This window comes from Priapulus caudatus, unplaced genomic scaffold (assembly GCF_000485595.1).
Source record: "Priapulus caudatus unplaced genomic scaffold, Priapulus_caudatus-5.0.1 Scaffold309, whole genome shotgun sequence".
In the NCBI taxonomy this organism is placed as follows: Eukaryota; Metazoa; Priapulida; class Priapulimorpha; order Priapulimorphida; family Priapulidae; genus Priapulus; species Priapulus caudatus.
Window position 1 is genome coordinate 274,728 of NW_014577370.1, and position 18,732 is coordinate 293,459.

General features: G+C 44.4%; 2 protein-coding genes across 2 annotated transcripts in view; one reads left to right on the forward strand and one right to left on the reverse strand.

The window, feature by feature from the left end:
• LOC106808850 (NACHT, LRR and PYD domains-containing protein 12-like) overlaps positions 1-1,240 on the reverse strand; it is a gene marked incomplete in the record, with an annotated part of 25,010 nt that extends 23,770 nt beyond the window's left edge. The window contains 1 exon segment of the mRNA XM_014811735.1: positions 869-1,240. Coding sequence (XP_014667221.1) covers positions 869-887 — 19 coding nt within the window.
• An 88-nt stretch (positions 1,241-1,328) lies between these two features.
• Positions 1,329-18,732, forward strand: part of LOC106808852 (sugar phosphate exchanger 2-like) — a gene marked incomplete at its 3' end in the record, with an annotated part of 29,773 nt that continues 12,369 nt past the window's right edge. The window contains 6 exon segments of the mRNA XM_014811738.1: positions 1,329-1,483; positions 6,865-6,990; positions 7,318-7,399; positions 7,696-7,774; positions 8,134-8,212; positions 8,670-8,882. Coding sequence (XP_014667224.1) covers positions 6,923-6,990; positions 7,318-7,399; positions 7,696-7,774; positions 8,134-8,212; positions 8,670-8,882 — 521 coding nt within the window.

The following is an 18,732-nucleotide window of genomic DNA, read 5'->3' on the forward strand; positions in this document are numbered from 1 at the left end:
CAATGGCAAAGCAAATCGAAGCAACCAATCACAAGGCGCTATATTCTTTGCTATGTTATACCGTTTGCGAAAAACAAATTCGCTGGCCGGCGAATACTGCGAGCACGTGGTGGCGTGGCCGTGCCAGTTTTTACATGTAGCTAATCTGTAGATACTGCTGGCAAAGCAGCCGCAGCAACAAATACTCGCCCCTGCCGCGCAGCGCGCAACAAGCAAGCAGCAGCAGCAAATGCCCGCCGTAGCCGAGCCGGTGTAGGTGTGACGAAAACTGCGCGATGTTACGCTTCCCGCTATACGGATTCGCGCGCCCGCCCTCCTTCGGCGCGCGAATTCGTATAGCGGGCAGCGCGAAATACTACATACAACACACCGCGGTCGCGTGCGCCCAGTCCCGCGGAAGTGCGCGGTTTAACCGCTCTTGGCGGTCGGGGAACAACGCATCTTTTGCGCAACGCCATCTTGTACCCGGTCTCTCTGGATGGATGCCGAATGAACAGATGTATTGATGGATACGGAATATAGGCCTATAGACCGGCGGATGGATTCATTAGTGTATGTAGGGGGGGGGGGTGACACAGCCAGTCAGAGAAATTAGACAGATGGATGTAGTGTATCAATTGTTGTTTGTTTACAATCTAGATGCAAGTAATTCACTATAGGCCTACTGTCAGTACTGATCACATTCCATAGCTAAATCAGTAAATGGTTAGATAACTTGATAAGGAACACGGCCTATATAGAGTGAGGATAACCCGACCAGGCTTCCAACGATCGACTGTTTCACGTCGTGAGAAGCGAAAAGGGGTCGAAAACGGAAAAGGTAATATAGTGCTAGTGCGTGTCTAAATCGCGGCCACGCTTGCCTTACCCGTGGTGGTGGTATTCATGATGCCGACACGTATTTATAGCCTTCTTTCCCTTCGGTGCAGTGGCGGACGCATAGCCATAGATACGTACCGGTACGGAGTACGGCATACACTTCCCCTATGACATGCGTGCACACCCCTGGCTTGGGCCGCAAGTTCCATGAATTCCGGGGCCTCCAGTTCCACGAATTTCTATGAGCACACCAGGAATCAGCCGGGTCTCATAACTTCATAAGATTAAAAAAATTGTTTCGGCGAGTGAAACGGCTCGATCACACTAATGGTTTATTAACGAAGTAAACAGTTTGAGGGAGGTAGACCACAGACAATAGATAACTGATATGCACAAGCATCTATGCACAGACTAGCGGGACTGTCTCTAGTGTTTACCTCCTACATAATACGACAGCTCTGCCATCTACCGGCAGGAATGCACTCCTGTAGCCCAAGGAGCTATATATATGTTTATATATAGCTCCTTGCTGTAGCCTACCTCTGCCTGTAATGTGGAAATCACGTAATGACTAATGCAGATCTGTTCGCAGATCACTACATGTCGTTTGACAAGCAACGTTAATCCAATGACGTAATCCAAAAGAAGTAACCTGACGTCAAAGGTATTTTACCAAACGTGTTCAACAATACTATGTGTTCATAACTTCATATCGGTAACAACGTGGCATATATTATACACAGGATCTTGGAACAGTGTCAGAGTCAGTACTAGTCCGAGCCGACGCAGACCCCAGTAATGGGTAATAAACCCGCACCCTCAGATTAGCAAAGCGGAGTTTACGTCTGCATTTGCGGACTAAGTCAGTACGTAAAAACTGAAAATAATACCAATTAATATGATTATGAACGCTCATTCACAAATACTACCGAGTGCGTACCGTACGTAGGCCTAGTCCGAGATTCCTCTGACCAATGCCCACACCGACGATTTTGGTGGATTTGGTGTGGCCCTAGCTCTAGTACTATAGCCCGCGGATCGCTGCGGCAGCGATCCGCGGGCTATAGTACTAGAGCTAGTGTGGCCCTAACCCACACCAAATCCACCAAAATCATCAGTGTGGGCATTGGTCAGAGGAATCTCGGACTACCGTAGGCCTAGCCACAAGTTCCCTTCTCGCTTATTGCTTAACACTACGTTTTCAACTTGGCACACATACTTACACGCACGTACACGCGGGTACACGCAGATACACGCATGTACACGCACGTATACACGCACGTATACACGCGGCTACACGCACGTGCACGCGGGTACACGCGGATACACGCACGTACACGCGGGTACACGCGGGTACAAGCATGTGCATGTGGGTACACGCAGATACACGCACGTACACGCGGGTACACGCGGATACACGCACGTGCACGCAGGTACACGCACGTACACGCAGATACACGCACGTACACGCAGATACACGCACGTACAAGCGGGTACACGCACGTACACGCGGATATACGCAGATAAACGCACGTACACACGGGTACACGGAGATACACGTGGGTACACGCAGATACACGCGGATACACGCACGTACACGTGGGTACACGCACGTACACGCGGGAACACGCACGTACACGCGGGTACACGCACGTGCATGCGGGTACACACAGGTACACACACGTACACGCGGGTAAATGCACGTACACGCGGGTACACGCATGTACACGCAGATACACGCAGATACACGCACGTACACGCAGATACACGTACGTACACGCGGGTACATGCACGTGCACGCAGATACACGCAGATAAACGCACGTACACGCAGGTACACGCGGGTACATGGAGATACACGCACGTACACGCGGGTACACGCACGCACAGGGGGAGGGGGAGGGGAAACTAGGGGGGTCCGGGGGCCTGGTCGAATCACTGGCAGCAAGAACAAGTCCGCACCTGCAGCTACAACACACATGCATCTATTGACTATATATAACAACATTATATATAGTTATATATAACTACTACAGGCCTCGACGCTTATTTTCAGATCTGGTTGTCCGTCGCAACAAGGAAGCAATTTGTTTACTTGTGCCCTAGATGGTTTGATTTTACTTGGGTTGCCAATAACTTTGACTTGTGCAATCTGAGGAGCCATTAAATGCGGCTCGGTGTTTGGTTGCAGTGCACAACTATCAGTATTATCAGGAGTGTAAATATAGAGATCTGAATATTATATATAGATAGGATATATTATATATATACATATATAACATATTAATAGATGTAGATACTATATTAATGTATAATTGTACACTCCTGATATTTGCCAGTATTCCCTGGGCGTGCATATAGGTGCTGCGAGCATTGACAGCAGTGTGTCTGGCGCGCGCGTTGCATGCGTGCTGCGGTGTGTATTAACACTTGCAGTATTTATATATCGTATTACTTGTGTATAAACCGCGGCTTTGTACACACTTCCAATAAAAAAATCAGGGGGTGCGACTTATAGACAGGTTAGAGAAATCTGTGTTATGTACCAATTGTTTGTACCAACTTTTCAGACCGTGCAAGATAGGTGTGGTGATACTTATAATATATCCTATGAATTATACTAACTACGAGTAAATCACAGATCATGTAAAATCGTAATGAAATTCAACGTTTATGATTTTCATGCTGCACGGGTGAGTTGTTGTGTTCATTACCGATTGCCTGCTTTTCCTCACACACGAAGAGTTTTGCTGTCGCCTCACTCATCGTAGCGATGCCACCCCCTACATATTCAGTAATGAATATGCTCCAACGCGACATTATAAACAATGTAACCCACCACCCCAAGTACATAAATCAATGTCCCCATGGCCCCGCCAGGGGGTATCGCATTGCCGCTTCTGAATCATCTGGTAATGTGTAGGCATGGTGGTGCTTTTCAGGACCTTTGAAACGTGTTGAAGTGAGAATGTGTGCGATAGCGGCCCTGGCTCAGAGGATATTAAAGGCCATTCAAATTGACCTCATCGAGACTGGGCCATAGTTGATCGAATGCTAGCAGTACCTGGCACCTTGTGTAGTTAATAAGTACATTACCTTATAGCCAAACGCGTTATTCAGCATACGCTCTCAAGCATTCAATATCGACTGCTAATTATTAGCAGTAAATGTCTAATTGACCAGTCCGTAAAATTTGGTAATCTGGCGACAACGCTAAAATTTATAGCCAACGAAAATAAACATCGAGTTCGTTTCGGTGTACGTCACATGTTTGCTAGCCGGATGTTGAAGCATCGAATTGTTGTCCGGCGGGTAATTGTTTTGCCTAGTGTTATTATTTGCCTAGTTGCCACATAATTATATGTTGCTTGTAATCGTCAAGAACTCCGTAATATTCTATTTATTCGCAATCACCCAAAGTAAAACCATAACCGTACGGAATCGGCACTCAGACCTACTAATGGATCGAAATCACTGACGGCCCGACGCATACGTGCGAAAATGTCCGGTGCACTATAATCTGTATGACATCCGCTCGCCGGTTTGCCGGTTACGGCTCGCATGGCGTTTGTAACTGTCCAACAACCGATTTCTTGGACTGCGATTTCAATGACATTTTTCTTAGTAACGCAGCAGTGATATTGGACACAAAAGCTAAACGCTTTGGCTTATAAGGTAATGTACTTTATTGAACTGACACAAGGTGCAGTACTCGTAGCATTCGTCAACCTTGTGCATATCGATGGTCGAATTATGCCTTTAAGAAATATTAAACAACGAACTTTTCAGTTGTCGCGATCGGCAATAGGCAAGAGAATAACTTGTCCGACATAGACTTTCACTTGTCCCGGGCCAATCGGACAACCGTGTAGTGTCGAGGCTGTACTATACAACTGATAGTCTACTATACAACTATAACTACTATATAAGAAAGTATATGCTAATCTATAACAACTATAACTACTATAACAACTATATATAACCATATAACGTTGTTATATATATAGTCAATAGATGCGTGTGTGCTGTAGCTGCAGACCTGTGCGGACTTGATCTTGCTGCCAGTGGGTCGAATGGGAATTCTTGCCGAGGTGGCCCCCTCAATTGCCAGTAGCAGCAGCGCCTCCAAAGCTGACTCACTCAGCCTGTTCCTCATGTAGCCATTCCCATTAATAAAAAATAAAAAAAATTTAAACGTGGCGCAACGATTGAAACGGGGGTGAGGGAGTTTTCCCAAACGGGGCAGGCGCGCCCGGTTTGCGCAACGTAGGGAGAAGCCTGACGCGGGTACACGCACGTACCCCCATGCTACACTTGGCGCCCCATAGTGATTTCGTAACGAAATCGCTCGCAGTAGCTGATTTCGTAACGAAATCACTCGCAGTAGCTGATTTCGTAACATAATCAGTCATGCTACACTTGGCGCCCAGGGGTGCCAAGTGTAGCATGATTTCGTAACAAAATCACTCGCAGTAGCTGATTTCGTAACGAAATCAGTCATGCTACACTTGGCGCCCCATAGTACGCAGCATCGATGTGCACAGCCACTGACGCGTGCCTTTCGGGCCGCTTTTTTCGGCGACGTTATATATTGAAAATATAATGTGAGAATGTCGTGCGATAGCGCCCTGGCTCAAAGGATGTTAGGAATATTACACAACTAGAAATTTTTTAGTTGTCCAATCGGGCAACTAGCCAAACGAATAACTTGTCTGACATAGACTTAATTTCACTTGTCCTGAGCCTCATATCATAGCGCTTCGCAATCTGCTATGAATAAAAAACAGCTCACAATAACCAGCCTATTTCATCAGATTCCTTCTAACTAGACTTCTAATAAGACTGAATCAGAACACACTAAATGCCCTTATGATGGTGTCTGTGGAAGGCCCATCAGCTCAGGACTTCCCCTTCCATGAGGCAGCAGATGCCTGGGCAGCAATTAGGAAAAGGAAACTGGGAATTTAAAGCCTTTATTACGATATTTGATTTTCTACTCATTAACGGCGCTCAATCCGAATAAAATATAGCGAAATATGGTTTCACCTTATAGTATATTTATTTGTATTTTTTGCACATTGCTTTATAACATTTTACTGGTTACATTCACACTAGTATACAATTTGAACAATGAAAAATGACTCATGACTCTTGACTCAACCCAAATTATTTTGAAATATAGGTCATAAATTTTGTGCAAAAATGCTCCAAAATAAGGCTCAGATTGCACCAGAGAGCATCTAAAATCCCTGAGCTGGACCTCGGCCGCAAGTGACTTCGCGCTTCGCGCATGTGATGTGCACTTCGCGCACATAATTTCAAATAATAACCAAAGTACTCCTCTAAAGTTCCCAGTTTCACATGTTTGAATTTTAGGTTGTGGACCACCCTGGTGTCTGTACGCTACAATTTGGTGCGCGATTGGCGCGCAACAGGCCCATACCAGTTTGATGTGGGATAAAATTTTGCAGTTTGTACGTGGTATAAATCGATAGTACCAAGGTACTGTCCGAGATTTTTCACTGCATTCCCACAGCTAGTTCTACCTATGAATGTAGTACTGTTCTCTACTACATTAGTTGTGGGTCCCATGCCTACCTAGGATAAATAGAGTTATACTACAATATCTTGCAAACACTGAAACATGGTTGCAAGCCATGTAATGTATGTGTTGCATCCTATGGTTGCATCAAGAATTACTGTAGTTGATTTAATGAGAAGTTGGTGATCTATAGTTTATTTTTAATTGTTGTTACTTGCATCTACCGTGATTTAATTTTGTCTCTGCATAGGCCCAGGTATTGATTCAACAACAAACTTAATAATGCACTAATCTATAGATTTACTATAATAATATGTCTATTTATTCCTTGCTACAACTAGGCCCCTAAGTGCATATATATATATATATATATATATGGACTTTTTATTTCATTCGGCTATTATCCGTGGATACAGTAACAACTGAATAGATCAAATATTGGGGTCATCTCTTATCCACAACACGTAGGATCTCTATATACTTAGCATTGTAACTTTCTTTTAGGTGAATGTCTGCACAGATATAGTTTCAGTAGCCATCACGTCTTGCAAGGGTCATCAACATGACAGCCCCACTGGGCATCCAGGTGGTGGACAAAATTTGCTGTAAATGCCACAGCAAAAACGTTTGGTAAGAAGGTTATGGAAATCTACATGCATATATTGTGTATCAATGAGAATACTGTGTTGTCAAGTTTCCCACCCTCTCCACATCCTTATTTAGTGATTTTCCTAATTGTTTTTTGTTGTTGGAATCTAAGGGCCCAAGTTTGACCCCGATTACTGTGTGAGTGGAGGTACCTACCTTATTTTCTTGCTGATCATTTCTGAACTCTAAGTGACGAATTGACTTCATTACAGTATTGGTCACCCTCATTGCCTTCTGAAGTATCTCTATACGTGTAATATGCTATTTAATAATGAATGTGGTTTACAATGGCTTACTGATCTCCCACAGGTACAGAAGTTATATCTTGGTGTTCACTTTCTTGTGCTATACTGCTTATCACTTGTCAAGGAAGCCCATTAGTATTGTACAGGTATGCACATCTGTTCACATCTATTACCAATGTTAAAGGGCTATCCTCCACACGCGAGCACATTTCATTATTTAAAATATGAATTTCTACTACAGTAATGTGTCAATTATCACATTAATTGCATAGGTTTTGTAGTTTGTCACAGTTTTAAAGTTAAAAGTGATTGATGGTGTAACATATATATCTGTCAAATAAAGAAACTTGATCGTGAGCAAATTCTTCTCGTGTGCTATATACACTGCGAATGTGCACGTGATAAAATTACACTAAATATGTGTTCATTTTATTGCTGTTAGAATGTCCTTCATGGAAATTGCTCAGCCTTACCAGGCTTTAACAGTTCGGACCCTAACGCGTGCGACTGGGCACCATTTGGTAAGTTTCACTAGCAGGTATTGGTGTCAAATATCTTTATAGTAATGGTGAAAAGATTGTGCCGGTTCCTTAATTTCCTTGTTTCCTCATTGGTACAGTCGATTGAGTTGTAGTGGCAATTACATTCTGGAATTGTCTATGATAGATTTTAACTAGTATTCGTGAACTATTCATTTTTTGGTTGCAATGTTTTTATTACTGTTTTTTGTTATTATATATATATATGTGATTGCAGTCACCAGGGTTATTTGTCTTGTGGGGAAGCTAATGTGAACTTTTAGGTTTGGTTGCTTACTTGGATAACTTTTTGATCATAATATGCCCTGATTTTGAGCCTAAACGTTTAAATACTGCTGCAGATCACTCTAACTATATGGAACTGGAAGGAGCCTTAAACTATGGATATCTCTTCTCGTATGCGATTGGCATGTTCTTTGTGTAAGTTGGCGTAACTGTAATGATGTTAGATGCATGTTAAAAGAGAGTAAAAGAGAGAGTGCACAGCTAAAATTGCATACAATCTCCGTATCAATGCTTCCTGACTCGAGTTGTTTCTTCCTCTACCAATTTTACGCTTCTCCACAACACCAACATTTCAACGTTATGCAACAAGCTGACAGGCATTGGTTGCATTTATTAAGTTTTTTATTGGAAATGTATTCACTGAATCCACACACCAGTACAGTATCTGCATAGGATTAATATTTGAAGAGACCTATATACGTTTACTGATGTTACGTGACAGCATGACTTTTTTCTGGGCAGTAGCTTTGCATAACTGCTGTCAACGACAGACAACCAGAATTATTGTCAAAACTAAATGTACCATTAAAAAATGTGGGAAAACATTGACGGTTGAGATCTCACATTGCCCTGTGTGCTTTTATTGTTACAGGGGGCATATAGCTGAGCGGGTGACACTGCGATACGTGCTCAGCTTTGGAATGATACTCAGTGGGATCACTACAGTATTGTTTGGACTAGGCCGCATTTGGAATATCCACCTACTGACTTATTACATGGCTGTACAGATTGCAGGCGGAATTGTGCAGTCGACTGGCTGGCCATGCGTGGTTACCTGTGTAGGAAATTGGTTTGGAAATGGACAGTATGTTGATAGTTTTGGCGTGTTAAAATGCAGTTCAGTTGTCACTTGAAGTTTGATGTTCTTCTTAAATCTATATGCATAAGGGTAGTAATTGAAAAGGGGGAATCAGTGCTTGTGGAAATGTATTTTTAATCATTTATTTGAATATATAAAGTCATCATGAGGTTATATCACTCGCATTATTTGCATATACGCCCGGCCGCACGTGCGTGCATGCATGCGTGCGTTCATATATATATATATATATATATATATATATATATTATATATGACATACAATTTATCAAGTAGTCTTTGTGTGTCTGTTTCATCATTACTGAATAGGGCATGTAATATTACTATGCATAACTTCCGTGCAGGCTTTTATTACTCATAGTCGCACGGTTTCAAAATCCAGGGTTCAACCTGGAAGCTGCACCTTATATATCCTGTTTCCAAAGTTGTAACCAATGTCGATAACATATGATCAGCACTATCACCATAACAAACTTATTTCGATCAGACTCCTGATGTGGTCATGTCGCCATTTCAGTTTCCTGGGCTGTGATTATTTGATAGGAAATATCGGAGATAATACATTGTTGGGCTAATCAATTAACAAATAATTCCTTTATGCAAAATGCCCACACCACAGTTATGCAGTACATCCATGAACACACGTATAGAGCATATTCTATATATGTTTCCATGACATGCCTGTATTGAATAATCCACAATGAAATGACAGTTTAATATACAATCTGCATCTTTCTCATTGATATGCAATTTTTAGCTCATCTGACATGGTCAGATGGAGCTTGTAGAATCGCTTGAGCGTCCCGACCATCCGTGAGTCCGTCAACAGTTGGGCACAAATCTAAACGGCTCGACGTACGGATTCGAAAGTCGGGACGTAGGGGGGTAATCCGAAAACGAGTTGGGATGTCGAAGCTGGGGGGCAAAGATCAAAGGTCAAGAGGTGTAAAAGAAGGGGGAACATTCCCTCCTTAACTTAAGGTATAGGGAGGAAATGCAGAATTACGGCACAAATCTAAACGGCTCGACGTACGGATTCGAAAGTCGGGACGTAGGGGGGTAATCCGAAAACGAGTTGGGATGTCGAAGCTGGGGGGCAAAGATCAAAGGTCAAGAGGTGTAAAAGAAGGGGGAACATTCCCTCCTTAACTTAAGGTATAGGGAGGAAATGCAGAATTACGGCACAAATCTAAACGGCTCGACGTACGGATTCGAAAGTCGGGACGTAGGGGGGTAATCCGAAAACGAGTTGGGATGTCGAAGCTGGGGGGCAAAGATCAAAGGTCAAGAGGTGTAAAAGAAGGGGGAACATTCCCTCCTTAACTTAAGGTATAGGGAGGAAATGCAGAATTACGGCACAAATCTAAACGGCTCGACGTACGGATTCGAAAGTCGGGACGTAGGGGGGTAATCCGAAAACGAGTTGGGATGTCGAAGCTGGGGGGCAAAGATCAAAGGTCAAGAGGTGTAAAAGAAGGGGGAACATTCCCTCCTTAACTTAAGGTATAGGGAGGAAATGCAGAATTACGGCACAAATCTAAACGGCTCGACGTACGGATTCGAAAGTCGGGACGTAGGGGGGTAATCCGAAAACGAGTTGGGATGTCGAAGCTGGGGGGCAAAGATCAAAGGTCAAGAGGTGTAAAAGAAGGGGGAACATTCCCTCCTTAACTTAAGGTATAGGGAGGAAATGCAGAATTACGGCACAAATCTAAACGGCTCGACGTACGGATTCGAAAGTCGGGACGTAGGGGGGTAATCCGAAAACGAGTTGGGATGTCGAAGCTGGGGGGCAAAGATCAAAGGTCAAGAGGTGTAAAAGAAGGGGGAACATTCCCTCCTTAACTTAAGGTATAGGGAGGAAATGCAGAATTACGGCACAAATCTAAACGGCTCGACGTACGGATTCGAAAGTCGGGACGTAGGGGGGTAATCCGAAAACGAGTTGGGATGTCGAAGCTGGGGGGCAAAGATCAAAGGTCAAGAGGTGTAAAAGAAGGGGGAACATTCCCTCCTTAACTTAAGGTATAGGGAGGAAATGCAGAATTACGGCACAAATCTAAACGGCTCGACGTACGGATTCGAAAGTCGGGACGTAGGGGGGTAATCCGAAAACGAGTTGGGATGTCGAAGCTGGGGGGCAAAGATCAAAGGTCAAGAGGTGTAAAAGAAGGGGGAACATTCCCTCCTTAACTTAAGGTATAGGGAGGAAATGCAGAATTACGGCACAAATCTAAACGGCTCGACGTACGGATTCGAAAGTCGGGACGTAGGGGGGTAATCCGAAAACGAGTTGGGATGTCGAAGCTGGGGGGCAAAGATCAAAGGTCAAGAGGTGTAAAAGAAGGGGGAACATTCCCTCCTTAACTTAAGGTATAGGGAGGAAATGCAGAATTACGGCACAAATCTAAACGGCTCGACGTACGGATTCGAAAGTCGGGACGTAGGGGGGTAATCCGAAAACGAGTTGGGATGTCGAAGCTGGGGGGCAAAGATCAAAGGTCAAGAGGTGTAAAAGAAGGGGGAACATTCCCTCCTTAACTTAAGGTATAGGGAGGAAATGCAGAATTACGGCACAAATCTAAACGGCTCGACGTACGGATTCGAAAGTCGGGACGTAGGGGGGTAATCCGAAAACGAGTTGGGATGTCGAAGCTGGGGGGCAAAGATCAAAGGTCAAGAGGTGTAAAAGAAGGGGGAACATTCCCTCCTTAACTTAAGGTATAGGGAGGAAATGCAGAATTACGGCACAAATCTAAACGGCTCGACGTACGGATTCGAAAGTCGGGACGTAGGGGGGTAATCCGAAAACGAGTTGGGATGTCGAAGCTGGGGGGCAAAGATCAAAGGTCAAGAGGTGTAAAAGAAGGGGGAACATTCCCTCCTTAACTTAAGGTATAGGGAGGAAATGCAGAATTACGGCACAAATCTAAACGGCTCGACGTACGGATTCGAAAGTCGGGACGTAGGGGGGTAATCCGAAAACGAGTTGGGATGTCGAAGCTGGGGGGCAAAGATCAAAGGTCAAGAGGTGTAAAAGAAGGGGGAACATTCCCTCCTTAACTTAAGGTATAGGGAGGAAATGCAGAATTACGGCACAAATCTAAACGGCTCGACGTACGGATTCGAAAGTCGGGACGTAGGGGGGTAATCCGAAAACGAGTTGGGATGTCGAAGCTGGGGGGCAAAGATCAAAGGTCAAGAGGTGTAAAAGAAGGGGGAACATTCCCTCCTTAACTTAAGGTATAGGGAGGAAATGCAGAATTACGGCACAAATCTAAACGGCTCGACGTACGGATTCGAAAGTCGGGACGTAGGGGGGTAATCCGAAAACGAGTTGGGATGTCGAAGCTGGGGGGCAAAGATCAAAGGTCAAGAGGTGTAAAAGAAGGGGGAACATTCCCTCCTTAACTTAAGGTATAGGGAGGAAATGCAGAATTACGGCACAAATCTAAACGGCTCGACGTACGGATTCGAAAGTCGGGACGTAGGGGGGTAATCCGAAAACGAGTTGGGATGTCGAAGCTGGGGGGCAAAGATCAAAGGTCAAGAGGTGTAAAAGAAGGGGGAACATTCCCTCCTTAACTTAAGGTATAGGGAGGAAATGCAGAATTACGGCACAAATCTAAACGGCTCGACGTACGGATTCGAAAGTCGGGACGTAGGGGGGTAATCCGAAAACGAGTTGGGATGTCGAAGCTGGGGGGCAAAGATCAAAGGTCAAGAGGTGTAAAAGAAGGGGGAACATTCCCTCCTTAACTTAAGGTATAGGGAGGAAATGCAGAATTACGGCACAAATCTAAACGGCTCGACGTACGGATTCGAAAGTCGGGACGTAGGGGGGTAATCCGAAAACGAGTTGGGATGTCGAAGCTGGGGGGCAAAGATCAAAGGTCAAGAGGTGTAAAAGAAGGGGGAACATTCCCTCCTTAACTTAAGGTATAGGGAGGAAATGCAGAATTACGGCACAAATCTAAACGGCTCGACGTACGGATTCGAAAGTCGGGACGTAGGGGGGTAATCCGAAAACGAGTTGGGATGTCGAAGCTGGGGGGCAAAGATCAAAGGTCAAGAGGTGTAAAAGAAGGGGGAACATTCCCTCCTTAACTTAAGGTATAGGGAGGAAATGCAGAATTACGGCACAAATCTAAACGGCTCGACGTACGGATTCGAAAGTCGGGACGTAGGGGGGTAATCCGAAAACGAGTTGGGATGTCGAAGCTGGGGGGCAAAGATCAAAGGTCAAGAGGTGTAAAAGAAGGGGGAACATTCCCTCCTTAACTTAAGGTATAGGGAGGAAATGCAGAATTACGGCACAAATCTAAACGGCTCGACGTACGGATTCGAAAGTCGGGACGTAGGGGGGTAATCCGAAAACGAGTTGGGATGTCGAAGCTGGGGGGCAAAGATCAAAGGTCAAGAGGTGTAAAAGAAGGGGGAACATTCCCTCCTTAACTTAAGGTATAGGGAGGAAATGCAGAATTACGGCACAAATCTAAACGGCTCGACGTACGGATTCGAAAGTCGGGACGTAGGGGGGTAATCCGAAAACGAGTTGGGATGTCGAAGCTGGGGGGCAAAGATCAAAGGTCAAGAGGTGTAAAAGAAGGGGGAACATTCCCTCCTTAACTTAAGGTATAGGGAGGAAATGCAGAATTACGGCACAAATCTAAACGGCTCGACGTACGGATTCGAAAGTCGGGACGTAGGGGGGTAATCCGAAAACGAGTTGGGATGTCGAAGCTGGGGGGCAAAGATCAAAGGTCAAGAGGTGTAAAAGAAGGGGGAACATTCCCTCCTTAACTTAAGGTATAGGGAGGAAATGCAGAATTACGGCACAAATCTAAACGGCTCGACGTACGGATTCGAAAGTCGGGACGTAGGGGGGTAATCCGAAAACGAGTTGGGATGTCGAAGCTGGGGGGCAAAGATCAAAGGTCAAGAGGTGTAAAAGAAGGGGGAACATTCCCTCCTTAACTTAAGGTATAGGGAGGAAATGCAGAATTACGGCACAAATCTAAACGGCTCGACGTACGGATTCGAAAGTCGGGACGTAGGGGGGTAATCCGAAAACGAGTTGGGATGTCGAAGCTGGGGGGCAAAGATCAAAGGTCAAGAGGTGTAAAAGAAGGGGGAACATTCCCTCCTTAACTTAAGGTATAGGGAGGAAATGCAGAATTACGGCACAAATCTAAACGGCTCGACGTACGGATTCGAAAGTCGGGACGTAGGGGGGTAATCCGAAAACGAGTTGGGATGTCGAAGCTGGGGGGCAAAGATCAAAGGTCAAGAGGTGTAAAAGAAGGGGGAACATTCCCTCCTTAACTTAAGGTATAGGGAGGAAATGCAGAATTACGGCACAAATCTAAACGGCTCGACGTACGGATTCGAAAGTCGGGACGTAGGGGGGTAATCCGAAAACGAGTTGGGATGTCGAAGCTGGGGGGCAAAGATCAAAGGTCAAGAGGTGTAAAAGAAGGGGGAACATTCCCTCCTTAACTTAAGGTATAGGGAGGAAATGCAGAATTACGGCACAAATCTAAACGGCTCGACGTACGGATTCGAAAGTCGGGACGTAGGGGGGTAATCCGAAAACGAGTTGGGATGTCGAAGCTGGGGGGCAAAGATCAAAGGTCAAGAGGTGTAAAAGAAGGGGGAACATTCCCTCCTTAACTTAAGGTATAGGGAGGAAATGCAGAATTACGGCACAAATCTAAACGGCTCGACGTACGGATTCGAAAGTCGGGACGTAGGGGGGTAATCCGAAAACGAGTTGGGATGTCGAAGCTGGGGGGCAAAGATCAAAGGTCAAGAGGTGTAAAAGAAGGGGGAACATTCCCTCCTTAACTTAAGGTATAGGGAGGAAATGCAGAATTACGGCACAAATCTAAACGGCTCGACGTACGGATTCGAAAGTCGGGACGTAGGGGGGTAATCCGAAAACGAGTTGGGATGTCGAAGCTGGGGGGCAAAGATCAAAGGTCAAGAGGTGTAAAAGAAGGGGGAACATTCCCTCTGTATCACACCGCGTAGTCTTGTTCTATGTGTTCCCGCCTTGTACGTGTGAAGGGTCACGTGGTGTGATCGAGGTAGTTGGAAGATGGCGGAATAAGAAGTGGACGAATAAACTATGTGTGTTATCTTTCACTCTGAGTTATGTTTATACTGGCGTGTTACACCCTCCTTAACTTAAGGTATAGGGAGGAAATGCAGAATTGCGGCACAAATCTAAACGGCTCGACCTAGGCTCGTGATAGTCGGTGTATAGCATCCACCCGCCAGACATTTCCTTACATGGGTATGTACACGAATCATTGCTATATGCATGAAAATTGGTTTCCTTTCCAGCTAGGCTGACCCCCCTGGGCTCCCGGTCTATATACGTTCTGAACACAGTTCTAATATTGTTGCGAAGTGGATCAGGCATAATAATTTCCCATAGGTCCGGGATTTTCAGTGTTTTTGTGGCCGCTAAGGCTGTTCTTGAGAACACTCTAAATTTAAGGAGAAAATTGATGGGTCGTTAGAATATGTCAGTGTTAGAATTTAACTTTTTCCCAGAGAACATGTTACTACTTACTCACCCAGGCAGAAACTTGAGAAACACCTAGCAGAACGATTACTTTTTATTCCAACAGTACTGTCCGGTTTCCTCTGTCCATAAGGAAGCTGTTTTGGCCATCTAGCCCTGTTTCCCCTTATTCATTTTTTCCAAATATAGTTTCCCATACTTAACCTAAGTTACACGTTAAATAAGATATGTGGTATATTAGGTAATGTGGGCTCAACACGATTTGAAAAAAAGCAACCCTGAACAACTGGACATTTCGAACAGAAGTTGTCTGTAACGTTGGTGCTTTTAATTTGATTTATTAGGAATTTCTTGGCCGCAAGTATTTTGTTGCCTACATTGAGAGCAGGCAGCAAACTAACCTTTGTAGGCAGCAAAACTGCTGCTTGCTGCTATTGATTTCGAACCATGGAATGTGTTGTGGCCTCGACATTGATGTTCAGATAGCACCAGAATGTACCACCGAGCATCCATTTTCGACGAATTAGTCCAGTCATAAAGTGGCAAAAAAGGCCTCTACCGGGAAATCGAGTGAAACAAGTTGGATTCTTCACTAATGTGTTGGTATTGGTCCATATGAAACCTAAAAAAAAGTTACAAAATTTTTGTTGGTAGGAAACTTTTTTATGGGCCACGCCCTTTTTCCGATTTTCGCGATTATGGGAAAATTGTGTAAATCTTACCTGAACACTTTATAGTCATGTTATACATGTTACTAGGGGTATTTTGGGGCGGGGAGTCGATTCCAACAGTCAGTTTATACATATATATATATATATATATATCTGGTGTCGTAGTTGGCTGACCATTTTTGTAAAATTCTTGGTTACACTAATATGCTCAAATCGAATATAAGTGCTGAGAATTTCAAACGTGTTTTGACGATTGCCAATGATGAAAGAGTCTAAAGGAGGGTACAGAAAACGCATTCTTCGGTTACCGCAGTCGCTGAGGCAGACTTGTTCAATTCTAGTTTTGCAACATTGCAGCTTTGCTCATGTTGATGGGTCTCCTGGTGAATGGACCGTATGCGCTAATCACGACTGCTGTATCTGCTGACCTTGGCACTCACAAGTCTCTGAAGGGAAATGCAAAGGCCCTCGCGACAGTAACGGCCATCATTGATGGCACGGGATCAGTGGGTGCAGCAATTGGGCCATTGCTGGCTGGACTCGTATCTCCCACTGGATGGAACAACGTCTTCTATGTCCTGATACTTGCGGACATCTTGGCGATACTGGTATGTTGTTCGTTTTGTCTGCGCAAAAACACGACGCTTAAGTTGGTGTGTGGAGTTATTCTCTAATAGACCGGGAGCCCAGGGGGGTCAGCCTATAGCTGGAAAGGAAACCAATTTTCATGCATATAGCAATGATTCGTGTACATACCCATGTAAGGAAATGTAAGTCTGGCGGGCAGCCGCTGGTGGGTGTGGTCAGTGGGGTCATTTGAAAGGCACCCCAAAATTGAGCTAGATTAGCTGGAAAGGAAACCTTCTGGCACCCATTAGAAAATGTCCGGCATAGCCTCAGGTATCGTGAATGGCCACTGCCAGAATAATTCAGTGGTGGGTGTATCCGCCAGACGCCCCCAACTGCCCCCGACCCAAAAATTGAGCTAGATTAGCTGGAAAGGAAACCTTTTGGAACCCATTGGGAAATGTTCGGCTTAGTCGCAGTTATCGTGAATGGCCACTGCCAGAATAATTCCGTGGTTGGTGTGCCCACCAGACGCCCCTAACTGCCCCCACCCGGGCCTTCATTATTTAGATAGATTAGCTCAGAAGAAGATAATAGTCTATTATCTACTTCTGATTAGCTGGAGAGGAAACCACTGTTCCATCGGTCAGCTTTGCTTCTCTACCTTTTTTTTTCATGTTGTTAATTTGCAGAATAGAATCTTTCAACAAATCTCGAATGTACAACACATTGATTTGATGAAACAACATTATTCCCTTATATAAAGCACTTCTTCTCAACACTTTCATTTCTCATATACAGTGTATATATAGTGGTTATATATACAGTATAGTCCACTGCAGCGACCCCACTTGAGTGGGACTAATAATGCCAAGGAAGAAAAAGAAGAAGTGTCTTCAAAATCATGCGGACAAGAAAAATCACCTGAACAGTTTCTCTCATGAAGCCATACGGCAAATAAATAAAAATAAAAATATTACTCACAAGGTCATCATCACAAGGTATTAACACAAAGGTATTTTATTTCTATAAAATGAAACATCATATGGCATACATTTACAATTCCAAATCACATTATTGCCTCTCAATTTAGCAATCCAGTAATTAAAAATTTTTAATTGTAGTATATCAAAATCCATTTTAATAATCAACTATCAAATTTTGTTCAAACCATCATGTTTTATGTCATTTATCATATTTGATTTCTTAACTTTACACCTTTAAGACCCCCAGAAAAAGTGAAAGTATAAGTTAATAATAAGTCTAATTAAAGGTTCTCAACCATGTCAATATTAGAGCTGTATATAGACCAAACTCTGGATCGTAGCATTCTATAAAATTTGTTGTTTCCTACAAGAACTCCCCGTCTTCCACCTCCACATCAGAGTCTTCATCACTCCATGCTTCACCATCTGAATCACTCAGTACTTCCAAATCGGAATATGTTCTGTTACCTTCAACGTCCATGTCCTCTGGGTTGTTATTGACATTTTTAAATAAGCTCTCTGGTACGGCCGGACCTTCGAACCATGTTGGCTTCAATAGGTTGTCCTTCAGAGACCACCCATAATCGGTTGGTGATAAACCGTCCCCAGGAGATGCTGTCCAGGCACGTGTCCACAACGCGGTAACATAATGTGTTCGTCGTCCCTTCACCTCTAGGGTTCTACGAGAAGGGGGGAGCAAACCACAGCCAACCCGCTTGACGTTTGCCAGTGGATCGGATATCCAGCACGGTGTTCCCCGTTGTTTCAGATATACGCAGTTGCTTAGTGTTGAGCGCATGTGGTGACAGCTACATAAACTAAGCTGTCATGTCCTCACGGACCACACACACATGGCTTCTCTTCAGAGAAGCTCCATGCTTTTGTGTACAAATATGAGTCTGGCATAGCTACAACCTGGCCTACGTGGTAGAGCTCCACTCTAGCCCCTCCCATCAACAAGCCAAATGAACTTGTGTGTTTTTTTGGACGTTCGAGAGCAGCAAGCTCCCGCTTACACACAGTACCGCAACATTGGTCAACCGCTATGTCTTTTCTTTAGAGATGACTACCGGGACATA